Source organism: Phytophthora ramorum, assembly GCF_020800215.1.
Source record: "Phytophthora ramorum isolate Pr-102 chromosome Unknown Phyram_PR-102_s0002, whole genome shotgun sequence".
NCBI lineage: Eukaryota > Oomycota > Peronosporomycetes > Peronosporales > Peronosporaceae > Phytophthora > Phytophthora ramorum.
The window spans coordinates 2,362,912-2,377,256 of NW_027150648.1; the positions used below are offsets into that span (position 1 = coordinate 2,362,912).

The 14,345-nt window shown below is 55.7% G+C and overlaps 7 protein-coding genes across 7 annotated transcripts; 3 read left to right on the plus strand and 4 right to left on the minus strand.

Moving 5' to 3' along the window:
- Nucleotides 1-77: 77 nt before the first annotated feature.
- Nucleotides 78-828, plus strand: KRP23_2161 (uncharacterized protein; the record flags this gene model as incomplete). Its single annotated transcript, XM_067886859.1, has 2 exons — nucleotides 78-327; nucleotides 677-828. 2 exons carry the CDS (start codon nucleotides 78-80, stop codon nucleotides 826-828), a joined length of 402 nt encoding a protein of 133 aa, XP_067749500.1.
- A 1,225-nt stretch (nucleotides 829-2,053) lies between these two features.
- On the minus strand, nucleotides 2,054-4,126 carry KRP23_2162 (Nuclear envelope integral membrane protein 1; the record flags this gene model as incomplete). Its single annotated transcript, XM_067886860.1, has 6 exons — nucleotides 2,054-2,979; nucleotides 3,052-3,237; nucleotides 3,311-3,426; nucleotides 3,500-3,694; nucleotides 3,779-3,932; nucleotides 4,036-4,126. 6 exons carry the CDS (start codon nucleotides 4,124-4,126, stop codon nucleotides 2,054-2,056), a joined length of 1,668 nt encoding a protein of 555 aa, XP_067749501.1.
- A 174-nt stretch (nucleotides 4,127-4,300) lies between these two features.
- On the minus strand, nucleotides 4,301-4,594 carry KRP23_2163 (uncharacterized protein; the record flags this gene model as incomplete). The annotated part of the gene is made up of 1 exon (XM_067886861.1): nucleotides 4,301-4,594. One exon carries the CDS (start codon nucleotides 4,592-4,594, stop codon nucleotides 4,301-4,303), a length of 294 nt encoding a protein of 97 aa, XP_067749502.1.
- Nucleotides 4,595-4,921: 327 nt separating this feature from the next.
- Nucleotides 4,922-5,652, minus strand: KRP23_2164 (uncharacterized protein; the record flags this gene model as incomplete). Its single annotated transcript, XM_067886862.1, has 2 exons — nucleotides 4,922-5,047; nucleotides 5,119-5,652. 2 exons carry the CDS (start codon nucleotides 5,650-5,652, stop codon nucleotides 4,922-4,924), a joined length of 660 nt encoding a protein of 219 aa, XP_067749503.1.
- Nucleotides 5,653-5,722: 70 nt separating this feature from the next.
- KRP23_2165 (Alpha-mannosidase I MNS4) lies at nucleotides 5,723-9,313 on the plus strand (the record flags this gene model as incomplete). Its single annotated transcript, XM_067886863.1, has 1 exon — nucleotides 5,723-9,313. One exon carries the CDS (start codon nucleotides 5,723-5,725, stop codon nucleotides 9,311-9,313), a length of 3,591 nt encoding a protein of 1,196 aa, XP_067749504.1.
- Nucleotides 9,314-9,519: 206 nt separating this feature from the next.
- KRP23_2166 (Coatomer subunit beta-2) lies at nucleotides 9,520-12,504 on the minus strand (the record flags this gene model as incomplete). The annotated part of the gene is made up of 1 exon (XM_067886864.1): nucleotides 9,520-12,504. One exon carries the CDS (start codon nucleotides 12,502-12,504, stop codon nucleotides 9,520-9,522), a length of 2,985 nt encoding a protein of 994 aa, XP_067749505.1.
- A 146-nt stretch (nucleotides 12,505-12,650) lies between these two features.
- KRP23_2167 (uncharacterized protein) lies at nucleotides 12,651-14,285 on the plus strand (the record flags this gene model as incomplete). The annotated part of the gene is made up of 6 exons (XM_067886865.1): nucleotides 12,651-12,988; nucleotides 13,047-13,133; nucleotides 13,199-13,309; nucleotides 13,380-13,462; nucleotides 13,537-13,889; nucleotides 13,962-14,285. The coding sequence occupies 6 exons, from the start codon at nucleotides 12,651-12,653 to the stop codon at nucleotides 14,283-14,285; spliced, it is 1,296 nt and encodes a 431-aa protein (XP_067749506.1).
- Between the last annotated feature and the right edge of the window lie 60 nt (nucleotides 14,286-14,345).

Genomic DNA, 14,345 nt, shown 5'->3' on the forward strand with positions numbered 1-14,345 from the left:
GTGTTGCTGGCAGCGGCGTCTTCATTCTTCAATCTAACCACTGCGAGTTTCCAGTAGCAACCAGAGCGACGGGAATAATGAAAGACTGGTCTTCCTCGCTGCCGTTTGCATCGCCAGACATCTCCGGGTCCCAAACCGTGACGGGGTCAAACCTGCGCAAGGAAACCAAGCGCGAAGTCCCAAACTTCAGTGACCTTCTTGACGCGGCTTCGTGCTCTCCTGATGACCGCAACGAGATGTGGCCCTCGGACAATCCAAGCACTTCCGAGACGGATGTAGATGACGAGAACGAGCACTACGACGGAGCTGAAGACGCAGCTGTGGACGGTCAGCCGAATCTAAACAACGGAGGAAAACTGTGTCACTCTTCGGGATGTCCAAATGCAGCGCGTAGCCGTGGGCTGTGCCCATCGCATGGAGGAGGTACACGCTGTCGAGCACAAGGCTGCACGAAACATGTTGTCTCCGGTGGACTGTGTGTAGCCCATGGCGGAGGTCGTCGATGCCGAGGCTCACCTAGTTGTACCAGTGGTGCTGTAAGCCGTGGACTCTGCGTGCAGCATGGTGGCGGGCGGAAGTGCTGCCAACCTGGTTGCAACAAGCACGTGGCCTCGGGTGGTTTGTGCCGAACACATGGAGGTGGACGGCGCTGCCAAGTGCCCGATTGCACGAGTAGCGCTCAAAGCCGAGGTCTCTGCTACGTTCACGGTGGAGGAGGACGATGCCAACAACCAGGATGTGGGTCCAGCGCCAAAAAAGGCGGTCTTTGCATCGCACACGGTGGCGGACATCGTTGTCAAGTGGAAGGCTGCACTAGCAGTGCTGTAAGCGGTGCTCGATGCCGAGCTCACGGAGGCGGCCGTCGGTGTGCCGTTGAAGGCTGTGCCAGTAGCGCGAAGACTGGCGGACGTTGCATCGCACACGGTGGTGGAAAGCGTTGCACGGTTGCGGGTTGTTCGAGCAGTGCGCAACGACTGGGACTTTGCAAGGCTCATGGAGGTGGACGGCGATGTCTTGTGGAGAGCTGCGCCAATAGTGCTGTGAGCCGTGGTCGCTGTATTGCCCATGGAGGAGGAAAGCGGTGCGTCTTCGAAGGCTGTACAACCACGGCTCGCAAGGGTGGCTTTTGCTTCGCCCATGGAGGGAGATCCACGACCTCGACAGCGAATAGCAAAAGCAAAATGGCATCCTCAATCTCTTCGGTATCGACTCCTGACACTACGTACGGCAAATCGCATCCATGGTCGATGGGCGAAGCACGTTCACCGATTCCTGCGCTCACCCTGCCGTCGCGTAGACTGCTACCACCGCTGAGAACGATGCTGTTGGCAAACCGACCGGGTATTCTTCGTCGTTACACACCGATTCCTCCAATTCGCAGATCTACTGTCTTGTTCGAACCAAAGGGAAGAAGAACAAGCCGTCAAAAGGTGTTCAACGGAGAATGGACGGACACATTCAACCCCGACTCAGTGTGGCAGCGCGGAAATGCAGACAACATACCGCCACTGCAACTCCCATCGCCCGATTTTCGTGGCCAAGTATCCCAAACACCACCGGCATCTTTAAATCGCTCTGGTTACTCGTGGCAGTGTCTTCAGGAAACCATTCGTCGCGAATCTCGTGCGCACGGGATCACGAATGAAGAGGACGAGGACGAATACGCCCGCAAAGCCACCTGCGAGTTGCAAGACAGCGAAGTGCTGGACGACGACGTCCCGAAGGCAGGTAGTGGGTACTATTGGACACGAAGCCGTGGCCCGATCCCATCTTGAAGCTGTGTTAACATCCCGGACAACAAACGAAAGAGATCGAGGCACTGAGCTATGAGTTGACGGTCCTACGAAATATACGTAATGCGTAAGCCACGATAAACCAAACATTGCATCTATTGCACGAACACAAATCTTCGTCGTCAGATTCACAGAGCGCTGATGACATTCGGGACAGCGTACCTAGTTGTCTCGTTTAGTTGATCACGCGGTCAAACGTACTGCAATGAAGTCCTTTACCGCTCTCGCATCTCTATTTGCTACTTCGAAGTACTACCGAACTACTGGATGGAACAGTACGACCAAAACGACCGCTTCTGGTTGCGTTGGCGTGAAAGCATCGATTCCTGCGTGGCCACATCCAGGTGGTTACGGCCTCTAGTGAACCGCCGAAGACGAATCTCACTGTCCTCGCGAACCTTGTCCAGCTCGTCCGGGTTCTCCTTCAAGTACATTTGTAGCTGCGCCAGCGCCTTCTCTGTTTCTGTCTGCCCTTGTTTCTGGTAGTCGGACTTCGAGATCAAGGCGCTATGGCGACCAGGTTTCTCGAAGTGGTACCAAAAGTACGCAATAGTCGCAATAATCTCAAACACTCTTGTGAGCGATACAAGAAGGATCAACAGAAGCGAGGCCTCCGTTGAAGATGTGCTGTAAAACAGCAAGGTCATACCCACAATTTTGAGCGAGCGCGAAATGATGAGCTGCAGGTTTGTCGGCGGAGGCAGGTCATCGTCCAAAGTGCCAATTTCCTCGATCTCTTCTTCATCTTGAGGCTCCGTTTCGGACTTGGCCGAAGCTCCCCACTGGTACCACCACACAAGCACGCATCCGAAGAAAGCAAAAAAGGCGAAATAAATCTTGCCGAGATGCGGGATGCCGAAAAGAACCTCGCGATTCCACAAGTAGACCAGGTACGAGATTGCCCATGCTCCGAGCCGATAGATGTTCGGCATGACCACGAAGCCAGTTACTGGCACAGCCACCGTCGCTACGGATGCAAGAGACGAAACGAGCTGTGCACCAGGCAGCATCTTGGTAGTATTGCGAGCCTGACGCTGGAAGAGGTAGAGCGCTAACAGTGCCGAGAAAAACACGCCCATGGCTGCCCCCAGCATGTAGTGGAAAGCGCGTGAACGCGAGAACCACTCCGATAGATAAAATAGCAGCAGGCCCAAGAAGAAATTCTGCGCGTATACCCACGACAAATCTGCAAATGTATAGCAAAAATGGTCAGCGTGTGGTGATGTCAAACAACGCAATCTCTCATCGACTCACGTACATGTGAAGAATGTAAAATCAAAATTGAACTTTGGTGTCGATGTCGAGATAAAGGGCTGCGGGGGTCCTGTCACCGTGATGCAAGGCGAATGGTACGGGCTTAATTCCAGCATGCATGAGTCTTCGTCGTCCATTTCTCTGCATTCAAGCGAGCACCCACCCACGCAGTTCTCACACACCAGCTTAGCTGTTCACAACGCAAATCAACAATGTCAGCGCGACAATCATTTGCCAAATGCAAGCGGGTACAACCAACGTACAGGCAACGTAGAGCACATTTTCCACTGCGTCAACCACATATTGCGGCATGAAATCCTGCAGGGCAGGAGTCAAATGAGCCGCCTTCAATACGCTTCTGCAAAGCAGTCCTGGAGTTCTAAGTACACATCAAGCCAGCAAAATAAGAAACCATACAACCCGAACAAACAAGAAGGCAACCTACCACGTACCGTGCAAATCTGAAGCTTAATTGGTTGACCTTTGGGCTGCGCATCACGACGCGCAGCTCGCTCCACGCCCAGAACACAGGCCTCAGTGGCCACGCAACGCTCTGCAAGTACCACAACGTGGCATTGGTCATGTTGAACAACGCATTGGCTTCTCGCGACTGGCCCAGCGTCTGAATCAGCACCGGCTGCAGTGTGCTGCAAGTACAAATGACCACCACCAGCCACCAATCAGTACACAACTTCCACACCATATTGCAGCTGCAAATGACGGCTCTCTACCTGTTCAAAGGGTCCATGCGTATATGCAGGGACGCGTTGTCGTAGAAGCAGAAGCTCTGCTGCTCCCCCCACTCGTGCACGTGTCCAGTGGCCGTGACGCCCTCGTCCAGCCATCGGAAGCTCCTGCGGTCGGCCTCGGATGCCACGTTCTCGTCTGGAAGGAGTGAATTCATCGCAATAGAGTTAGCCACAAGGCTCTGGCGACGCACACAGCGGCCTGGAGGTTGCAAGATTAACAAAACAGACGAAGCACTCACGGCCAGACTTCGTCTCGGTGGTCGCATGCACCAACGCGCAGCAGAGCAGCGCTAGCAGCGCCGTGCACAGCGTCGAACCCGGTCGCGCCATCTTCAGAGCGGTGGGATGTCAGAGTGCGTCACTTTTTCAAACCCGAGCGACACGTCGTGAATCAGGGTGTGGCCCACACGATAATATACAATTTCCAGGAAAATACCGAGAATGAACGTTAAATTGGGAGTAGTTAAATATGGGAGAGGAAGAGCTGAAAACCCGTAGACGCGATCAAATGCCGATGCCCAGCCGAAGCCGCAGGTTCGGGTGCAATGCCTCGGCCTCTTCCAGTGCGAGGCGGTTGGCCGCGGCCTCGGAGCTGTCGCTGCTGTCGCTGGTCTCGGAGCTGTACGTGACGGTGCCGTAGCCGTTGCTTCCTGGCTTCACGGTCGCCGTCGACTGCGCCGCGGCCTGAACGCGTCCAGTCTCGGAGCTCGTCGTCTTGGCTTGGGGCGTCGCGCTGCTGTAGTCGGTAGCTAATAGAACCGTCATGGCCGCCGCCGCACACCACCGTCCTGCTCGCATTGTCCGTCGCTCTTCCTGCTTGGCGTCTGCGAACGAAATGGGTTTGTGGAAGCAGCCGCACCGATATTCGGTGGATAGACAGCAGCACTCGAGCACAGAAGATGTGATGGGAGCGGTGCGGGTTCACTCCAAGTTGGAGTCCAACCCGCCAGTATTTAGCCAGAGATAAGAACCACCCCCTGCTCGCTTGCTTCAACTCGACGTCACCACGTGAGCCTTTACATGCAAAGGCTCGGCCGAAAAGGATAATTTGGCGCTTTGGCGCTCACATATTCACCGCAAAGCTATTCAGATCAGAACTGCCATAGACACCACTCACTACCCAGCCTAGAAGGCGTTCTTGAGCTTCCTCTGCTCGTGCTCGATGTTCTCGATCTTGGCGGCCCGCGTAATAAATAACACCATCTCGACGACCATCATGGCGATGGCCCCGCCCAGACCAGCCACAAGTCTCTGCAACAAGACACAACACGCCGTCAGTTCTGCACACTCACTGCTCTAACATCAATCCACCGTCGCCTCACCGCCGTCTCGTTATCCGTGATGTTCCTCGCCACAAAATACACGGCAATAAACGCCGTCACGCGCGCCATGACCATGTTGGCGCCAATGGACAGATGCTGCCGCACGTTGGTCTGGTGGTGCGCCAGCTCCGAGGCCGCCGACTGCGTCTTGACGTTGCGCACCATGTTGCCGTAGCGCATCTCCTCGTCCAGCCGCAGCAACTTCTCGCGACGCTTAGCCAGGTACTTGGCCTTCCTCTCCTTGGCCTTCTCGTCCTGTTCATCCTTTTGGTCTGTAGCCACTGCGCGAGCCTGAACACCGCCCCTTTGCCGCAATAACAACGCCAGACTAGTCGTCGTCGGGTCTGCGGTCCGCAACTCGCCAAGAAGCGCCGCGGCGAGGCGAAACTCGGCCATTGTTAGCACATCGTTCGGCTCTGCCAGCAGCAGTGTCTTCACGTCCTGTCGGTGAATCTGTTCGGGACCCAAGTGCGACGCCAGAAACATGCGCAGCGCGCCGGCGCCTTCGCCACGGAGCTGCAGGTCAAGCGGCATCCTCGTAACTGAAGGATCTATCTGTTAACTATCATACAGCATATCCTTTATCAATAATCCGCGGTCTCAGATGATGCCGCGTCAGCCGCGCACAGGTGCCGGCGGCAGCTTTGCCGCCTTTTACTGCGCGCCACAGCGCTCACGGCTCGTTGCAATCCGCCATGTATATAGCTACGTGTTCCTGCTGTCGATCGCACTGCTTTTTGTGTCCAGTGGCGTCGTACAAGCCGAATCCCAAGCGAAAGACGAGGCGTCCCCGGCGCTCTCGCACTTCAACGGGCTGCACGCGCTCTCGGGCGCCAGCTACAGGGCGTTCAAGAACCGCCTCAAGCGCCAGATGCGAGGCGAGTCCTGTCTGCGTTTCCACGTGGGCGGCACCTGGTGGCACTACGAGTGGTGCGTCGACCGACACGTACGGCAGTTCCACCCGCTCCCCAAGGGCCAGAAAGCCAAGGAGCAGAGCGTTCTACTGGGCGTGTATGACGCAGCCAAGCCACAGCCATTGCGGGTCTTGGCACTGGATAACCTATCCAAGCTCACAGATCCGGACCGCATGGGCTACGTAGCCCAGCAGAGCTACAGCTCGGGGGATTTTTGCGAAGCAAGGGGAGCTCGGCGATCCGTCAAGGTCCAAGTGAAGTGCTGTGCTTTCCATGACAACGAGACGTACGTGGAGTCAGTGGAGGAACGCGCACCATGTGAGTACGAAATGAACGTGTGCTCGCCCGTGGCGTGCGGACTCATGCAGCGTGACCAGTTCGTGTTGACGGCGCCGACATATATGGAGGAGGACGAACGCCACGCACTTACCAAAACCGTGCGTGATATGTTCTATCACGCGTATAACGGATACTTGACCCACGCATTCCCGCAGGATGACTTGCTGCCGCTTTCGTGTCGTGGGGGCGAGTTTGAATTGGGTCGTCTGCCGATGCTTACGCTGGTTGATACGTTGGATACGCTGGCCGTGCTGGAGGATGCGACAGAGTTCCGCCGAGCGGTGAAACTGGTCGTGGAGAATGCGGATTTCGATCTGGACACGGAAGTGTCTTTATTCGAGACCACGATCCGATTGCTCGGTGGTTTGCTATCGGCACACCTCTTTGCGGTGAATACCGACCTGAAGCTGTTCCCAGAAGATGACTACGACGGTGCTCTACTACGTCTCGCTATCGATCTTGGCGACCGCCTGATGCCAGCATTTGACACGGTGACGGGAATTCCGTACGGCACAGTGAATCTGAAGCACGGTGTGCCCAAGGGAGAGACACCGATTGCCTCGACTGCTGGTGCTGGATCACTCTCGATTGAGTTCACTATGCTCAGTGTTCTTACGGGAGAGCCCAAGTACGCAGCTGCGTCGCGAGGAGCTGTGCGCGCTCTTTATCAGCGGCGCTCGAAGATCGGGTTACTCGGAAAGCATATTAACACGAAGACAGGTGACTGGACTGAGACGTCGTCGGGTCCGGGATCAAACTCGGACAGTTTTTACGAGTACCTGCTCAAGATGTACGAGCTCTTTGGTGACCGTGAATCGTTGGAGATGTTCGCACAAGTCTACCCAGCAGTGCTGGAGTACAACAAGCACGGCGATTGGTACACCGATGTGTCCATGTATACAGGCTGCCATCATCACAGTGGGAGCTCAGCTGTCGTTTTTGAAAGTCTCGCAGCTTTTTGGCCAGGTATGCAAATTGCTGCTGGTGACTTGAATTCTGCTGCGCGATCTATGAACGCCTTTTACCGCGTCTGGCGCGACTACGGATTTCTCTCGGAGCAGTTCAATGTAGGTGATTGGAAGCCTGTAAAATCGCGTGGCGGGGGAGGGGCTCGGTATCCGCTACGACCGGAACTTATCGAGTCGACTTTCTACATGCATGAGGCCACGAATGACTCATCGTGGCTCCGTGCTGGAGCGCACGTAGTGCACTCGCTGCAGAAGTACGCCAAGACTCCGTGCGGCTACGCGAGTATCGCTGATGTCGAGAACAAGAAGCAGGAGGACTATATGCCTTCGTTCTTTCTCTCAGAGACTTGCAAGTACCTCTATTTGCTGTTCAACACAACGCACTTCTTTCGAAAGGGCAGCTACGTGATGACCACAGAGGCCCACCCACTGCCGATTCTCCCTACAAAACTCGTTGAGCCGATTCTGCATGCTGCTGATGCGTACGTAAGCCGCAGTGACGTGTCGTACGACAATCGCTTCTCCCCTGAACGCGTTATGCGATGTGAAGCGCCGAAATTTTACGATCTCATCGACTATTCCGTTCACTACGAGGGCAAGGTTGTAGCCCGCACTCCGCGGTGTTCCCCACGGGTACCCTCGCCTGCTGCATCGATCCGCAAATTGGTCTCCAATAAGGCTGTTGATAGCGCAAAGGAGGCGTTAGTGGAAAAAAAGGTGAAAACAGTCGACACGGAGACTGTGGCTACGGATGTGCTACAGCAGTGGCTACCAGCACTCGAGGATAAACTCCGCAAAATTGGTGGTAAAAATGTAGACAACGAATGGCTTGAGCAGCTACTGGAAGATAACTCCCTTGGCGAAGCACACCAGCGCCAACCTGTAGATGCCCAAGGTCACGTGGTGCAGTACCTGTTTGGCGGAAGCCAGCTTGGTGAGTTCCGTGTCGAACAGCTTCCGGGGCGATTGCGTGTCTTAAGAGAGGAAACAGGCGACTGGATTGAAGCGTCGGGTGTCCAAGATGCCAGTCACATGATCATTGCAATGGGCTTCAATGACGGAAGCGATGGAGATGCTGGCGCTGACTCGTACACTTTCGAGGAGCCGAAACGCAAAAGTGACGACCAAGGTGAAGATTACCACCCGCCTTACCTCGCTTTGAACCACGTCTACAAGGTCACCGACGACTTGTCATTGCCTGTGGACCAGCGCTGCTCGCTGCGTGTTCAAGTGGGATACAAGCCTCTTGCTGGAGAGCCCCAATACAATGAAAAGGGAAAACCACACGTTGAAGGAGATAATACGGGCAAGCCCACCGTTTGGTTGACTGTCCCGTGCGTCGGTGCCGGCTTCGGTGTGACGAACACTTTTCAAGCATCCCGTGCCTTTCCTACCATGGACCTCGTCGTCGCTGATCCTCCCGATGCCTGTAGTGAGGTCTCCAACGTACCTGAAGACAGTCTCCGTGGTAAGATTGTGCTCGTTCAGAGAGGCGAATGCTACTTCGAAATGAAAGCGCGGAATGCAGCGAAGTGGGGTGCTGCGGGTATCATCATCGCCAATAATGAAGATGACGACCTCGTGATGGTTATGGGTGGCATCGAGGAGAGCAGCGAAGATGCCGTTGAACAGCCAGTTGACATACCTGTCGTGATGGTACCTCAGCGTCTCGGCGAGTGGTTTGAGATCAGGTTGGCTGAAGCGCAGACTTCTTCGCTGTCTCCTGTGAAGGTCAGTATCGAGCTCACCGTGCGACACCATCCACAAGAAGTTGACAACACTCGAAGAAGATCAAGGGGGATATCTGGTGATGGATCGTTTCCTCGAGTGGAAGGCACTGCAGACAACATGAAGGTGTACGGTCCGCTGTGGGGAGTGGAGCTCGTCACATTGGGCTCTGAAGGGGAAAAGGACGAGATTCGTCAAGAGAGCTTCAGCATCGCCATCGTTGGCACACCGCCATGGCAGCATTAGAGAATATTGTGGAAGCAAACTCCATAGAACCATAGAGCAAGTAATTCACGAAAAAATGTTTTGCGTTGTTACGTGTGCTTGATCTCTCTCGTCCAGTACAACTGACAACAACAGCAACTACTCTCTCACCTGTTCCACACTCCACCGCTGTGCGACTTCCGTCTTCATCCTTCGACGTGATGCATTTCTTACTTCGAGTGCAACGTTTAGGCAAGAAGTTTCTTCCGCTTGGCTTGGTCCTCCTTGCCGCGCTGAACAGCTGTGATGCGGTCTCCTAAGCTGAGCGCAATACCTTGAGTCTTACTGCGGATGCGGATGTAACCAGCGATACGACCGTTGTCCTGCTTCTCGACGCTGAGGTTCACAAGAGCATCCTCGCCAAACACACTCTTAGCGTACAGGTTGGCAGCCAAGAAGTTTGTGTCTCCACCCAGCGATGCCGTAGGTGTCATGCAGCGCATGTTCGTCTTGTCTACCACGTGCTGCAGGAACTCAAACACGTTCGAAAGCTCCGTGTGCACAGCCACCTTGTTCTCCCACTCGAACTCGGCCCACATGGCGCGGAAGGCTGCGTCTGTGCACGTAGCTGGCTTGATGTAGTCCATGATGTCCAGGTGAATATCGTTCAGGTTCACGTACGTCTTTTCAGCTCCTGACGCTGAGTCGTACACGATAGTGCCGAAGATGTGGCCCGTTTCAGTAGAGCTCACCTTGATGTTGGCACGGATCGTACGCTGGTCAAGCGGCCCAATGGTCTGTGGTTGAGGGCGCTCAACAAGCTTGAGGTCACCGATCGTGGACAGATCCACGGATAGGTTAGTCAGGGTCTGGGGGAGGCGGTTCACCACCAGGATCTCCAACACAATATCATAGTCGTGGACCGTAACATAGGCTTCAGCATACACGGGGTCTGCGAAGCCTGTCAGCTGGTGCACGTGGCGCATTGCTCCGGCATATTCATTGTCAGAACCATCGCCCTGCTGGCCAAGGGCACGGTTAATGTCGGCACCATCGTCAATATCAATATCCGTAGATCCAAGAGCCTTTTTGCCGCGCAACTGGCGGAAGTTAATCAGGTCGTCCGCTTGTGTCACGGGCTCGCCGTCAGCACCACCATTGGCAGCACGCGCTGCTTCAGCTTCCTGTTGCTTCTGAGTGTCCAGAAGGTGACGGTATGCAGAGCGGCACTCTTTTGTGATGATTTTGTGCGTGGCCTGTGCACTCGCCGGGTCTAACAACACGCGCACACCCATAAGAATACGGCGCGCCGAGTCCTGGTCGATCTCGTGCTTGCTCGCCTTTGACTGTCCGTAGGCAACGATAGCGCACATGCACCGCGTAGAATCCACAACCAGCTTCTTGATTGTAGCGTTGCGTGCCGTGGCACTGGCAACATCACCGTTTGATACACGAAGGCACAACTTGGTCAGCGTCGAAGCCACAGCAGCAGCAAGGAAAAAGTCACCGTTCAGCAACAAACGACGCAGACCAGGCACATTCTCCTCTTCTGCCGCAGCAGACTTCGCACTCGGCGCAGAATATGACGTCTCTGTGGCGTACGTGCCGTCTGCCAGCACGACGCTCTTAGTGACAGGCTTGGAATAAGCAGCACCGGTAGCGGCTGGGTCCTCTTCACCCTCCGTGTTCTCCGTAGGCGCTTTGAGCATCGCCTCCGTGGCCAATGGCAGACTACCGATCGCGGTGAAAATGGTGCTGGCAGCCTCGAAGATAGACGTGTCGCTCTCCGTGCCGTCCTCTAGTGGCTGAGTAGCGTACTCGCCTAGAATCCAGAGTGCCACACGGTATACCTTTGCCAACGAAATGTCAGAGAACGAGATCATCAGCTTCTGCAGGATACTCTCACGCAGCTCCGGGTAGCTCTCGCACATCGCGCGCACAAAGAGGATGACGTCCATCGCGCCATCCGGCTGGTTCAGGAACTCCATAAGCAGGTGCACCACAGCATTGGCAACCTCCGGGAACTTGACAGCGCAAGCGTGGATAGCCTTGATGAGCAGGTGCCGGTACTCGCCGGCCTTTTCACGCGACTTGTCCTGCGTCTTGACCACTTCCCGCTTGAGGTGGGTCACCACTTCGTCAATGTTGCGGACCGAGACGAGGTCCATCGCAATCTCCAGCACCTTCTTGCAAATGTCGAGGTTGGGCGAGCTCAGCGCGCGCATGATGTCCATCAAGATCTCCTGCAGCACCTTGGTGTGGTGCTTCTTGAGGTCCGCGAGACGGTCCAGCACGATGAGCTTGACGTTGTTGTCGCTCTGCGAGTTCAACAGGCCGCAGTACGTCTTGGCCGCCGCGCGTACGGCTGTCGGGGCTGCCGACAGCGTCACGAGCGTCCAGGCGGCCTCGTAGCTCACGGCCGGCGACGACGAGTTGAGCAGCTGGAAGACGCAGCGCACGAAGCGCGCCTTCTGCGCGGGGTCCTGGCGACACACTTTGCGCGTCATCTCCAGGATCACGAGCGAGAAGCCGTCGCCGAATTTGGGCATCTGGTCCATGGCGTTCATCAGGAAGGTCACGGCGCGGTCCTGCGCGCAGTCGTTGAGCATGAGGAAGGCGTTGCGTCGGGCGCCGGCGTCGCTCTCGTTGAGGATGAAGCGCTCGATGAGCTCGGGCGCGTCCGGGATCAGCAGCTCCTCAAAGTTCTTGTACATGGAGTAGACCGTCATGACGGCGTTCTTGCGAACGTACGAGTGGCGGTGCTCGAGGTTGGTCTTGACGGCGTCCTTGAGTGGCTCGAGGATGTCCTTGTCCTTGATCTTGCACAGGAAGCGCAGCATGCAGCCGCGGATGTACTCGTTCGGGTGGTTGAGGTCGTTCAGCAACGCGTTGCACACGAGGATCATCTCGGGCAGCAGCTTGGGCGCGGTCTTGGCCTCGCCGGGCGGCGGCTGCTCGTACTTTGGTGCGATCTCCCAGTACACCATGAGCAGCTTCTTGAGCGTGTGGTCGCTCTGCGTGGAGCAGAAGCGGATGATATGCATGAGCACCTTGGGCAGCTTCTCGCCCTGCAGCAGTGCCAGGATCGCGCTCTTGACGGCGCGGATCTTGAGCTCCACCTTGGGGGACTCGAGGCCCTTAAGGATCTCGTCCTGCGACGGGGGAAGCGCCTTCTCCCCCGTCACCTGCTGCAGCAGCACCGTGCAGTAGCGCTCGTTCGTCACGCCCGCCATGGAGGATCCTTCCACTGAGCTATACTGAGTATGAAGGGGGGAACGCCTGCACGCAGCAAAGTGGCGGCTTCTCATTGGTTAAAATGAACAGATTGAAGTGGACTGGATATCGGCCAATCACGTACAAGTGACCATCATTGCACGCAATGCGACCGACGGTGGGCGTCCTGTACACGCGGGGGAGCGCGTTCTCGCGCGAGGAGGAGCAACTGGCGCGGTATGTGGCGCTGTGTGTGGGAGCCAGTGGTCGCTGTGTCAAGACGTGGCTCGTGGGGCTGCCGGACGATCTTGGAGTCGCCCAGAGCGAGGAACAGGTGGCGACTCGAGCTTGGCGCTGTGACGGCGCTGTACTGGACACTGAAAAGCTCCCGACGGAGATCTACGAGGAGACAAGTGACTGGAAGACGCTGCAGACGTGTGAGTTGTGGCTGCTGGTGGTAGAACCCGACGCGACGCTGAAAGTGGCGGAGTTTCTGCACAAAAAGTAGGTGGAGAGAAGAGATCGCTGGAAGGAGGGGAAGTGCTGACCTTTTGTGGTGTAGACTGGGGAAACAGCAGGAGAAACAGCCCAAGACAGTCGTGCTGAGCCTGCAAACCACAATGCGCCGTCTTGCGCAGCTGAACTCGGCGTACGTGCGGAGTTGTGGCTGGTTGAAGGGGAGAAGGTTGTTGATGATGCGTTTTGTGGCTGTAGACTGCCGGAGGCAATCGTGCTGCATGGTGGAGCAGCTTTCCAAGCGGTGAAAGATGCAGATGGAGCGTTGCGGCCGCTGTCGAACGGGTGCTTTTTCGTCGAGAGACTATCGTGAGATTGTTGTGCAGGGGTTAGTAGTGGGTGGAAGATGCTGATGGTTTAGTGGTTTGTGCGTTGCCAGGAAGGAGAAGACATCAGCACTTTATGCACTGGATGTGCTGGAAGGAACCGGTATTCAGGTGCTCAGTCGTCGCAACGTCCAAGGTGCGAGATTGTAGGCCTACGAATTGGTGTTGGTCTATTTCTTACGTTGTGAATATCATTTTATGATACCTCAGCACTCAAGTGGGGCTGCACGATGCTACGCAGCTTCTACTACATCAACGCCCTGACGGGACGCAGCGTTCACGACGGACTCCGAGATCGAAAGACGAGGTTTCTTTTCCTCCAGGCGCTGGTGGAAATGGACGAGCTGTTTCGAGTCGTACTGCAAAGTGTTGCTGCCGCGAACAACAAGGCTGGGCGTGGAAGCGCGGAATCTCACCCTGATACCAGCGCAGCCACGCTTTTTCCTGTGCGGTCACTCATGGTGCTGCTTCCTCTCCCGGATTGGATTTTCAACGGATTCGTTCTCCGAGTCTTCGATCTTGGTCTAGGCGCTCCTTCTAGCAAGCAGACATCCGTCATCACGGTACGATAGGTTTTTCTGATGGTTGCCTTTTGTAATTGTTGCTGACTATGTGGGATATTGGTTGGCCTGCAGTCCGATTTAGAGGCAAAATCACCGCTTCAAACAAACTTTGAATCCGAATTCCGCGACATTTTTGAGCTGGCAGCAGGCCGTAACATGGCCCTACCAGCGTTGGAAATGCTCCAGACGACGTTTGCGTCGGTCAGAAAGCAGCAGCTCCAGGAACAGAAAGACGACGTCAGTGCCAAAACACCGTTGCGTATCGACAGTGGCGTGCTGCTTGCCGAGGTGGAATTGTTCCCTCACTGCACTGCGGCCTCTCGCACCTTTTTCTTGAAGGGGTTCGCGACATTTGTTCTCACATTGCTGCTGGGGTTGTACCTCTTCATCTGGTAAGCTGAACGGTACGTGAGGCAGTTTTTGAGTAGCTGATAGTAGGAGTTTGTCCGGCCGAAG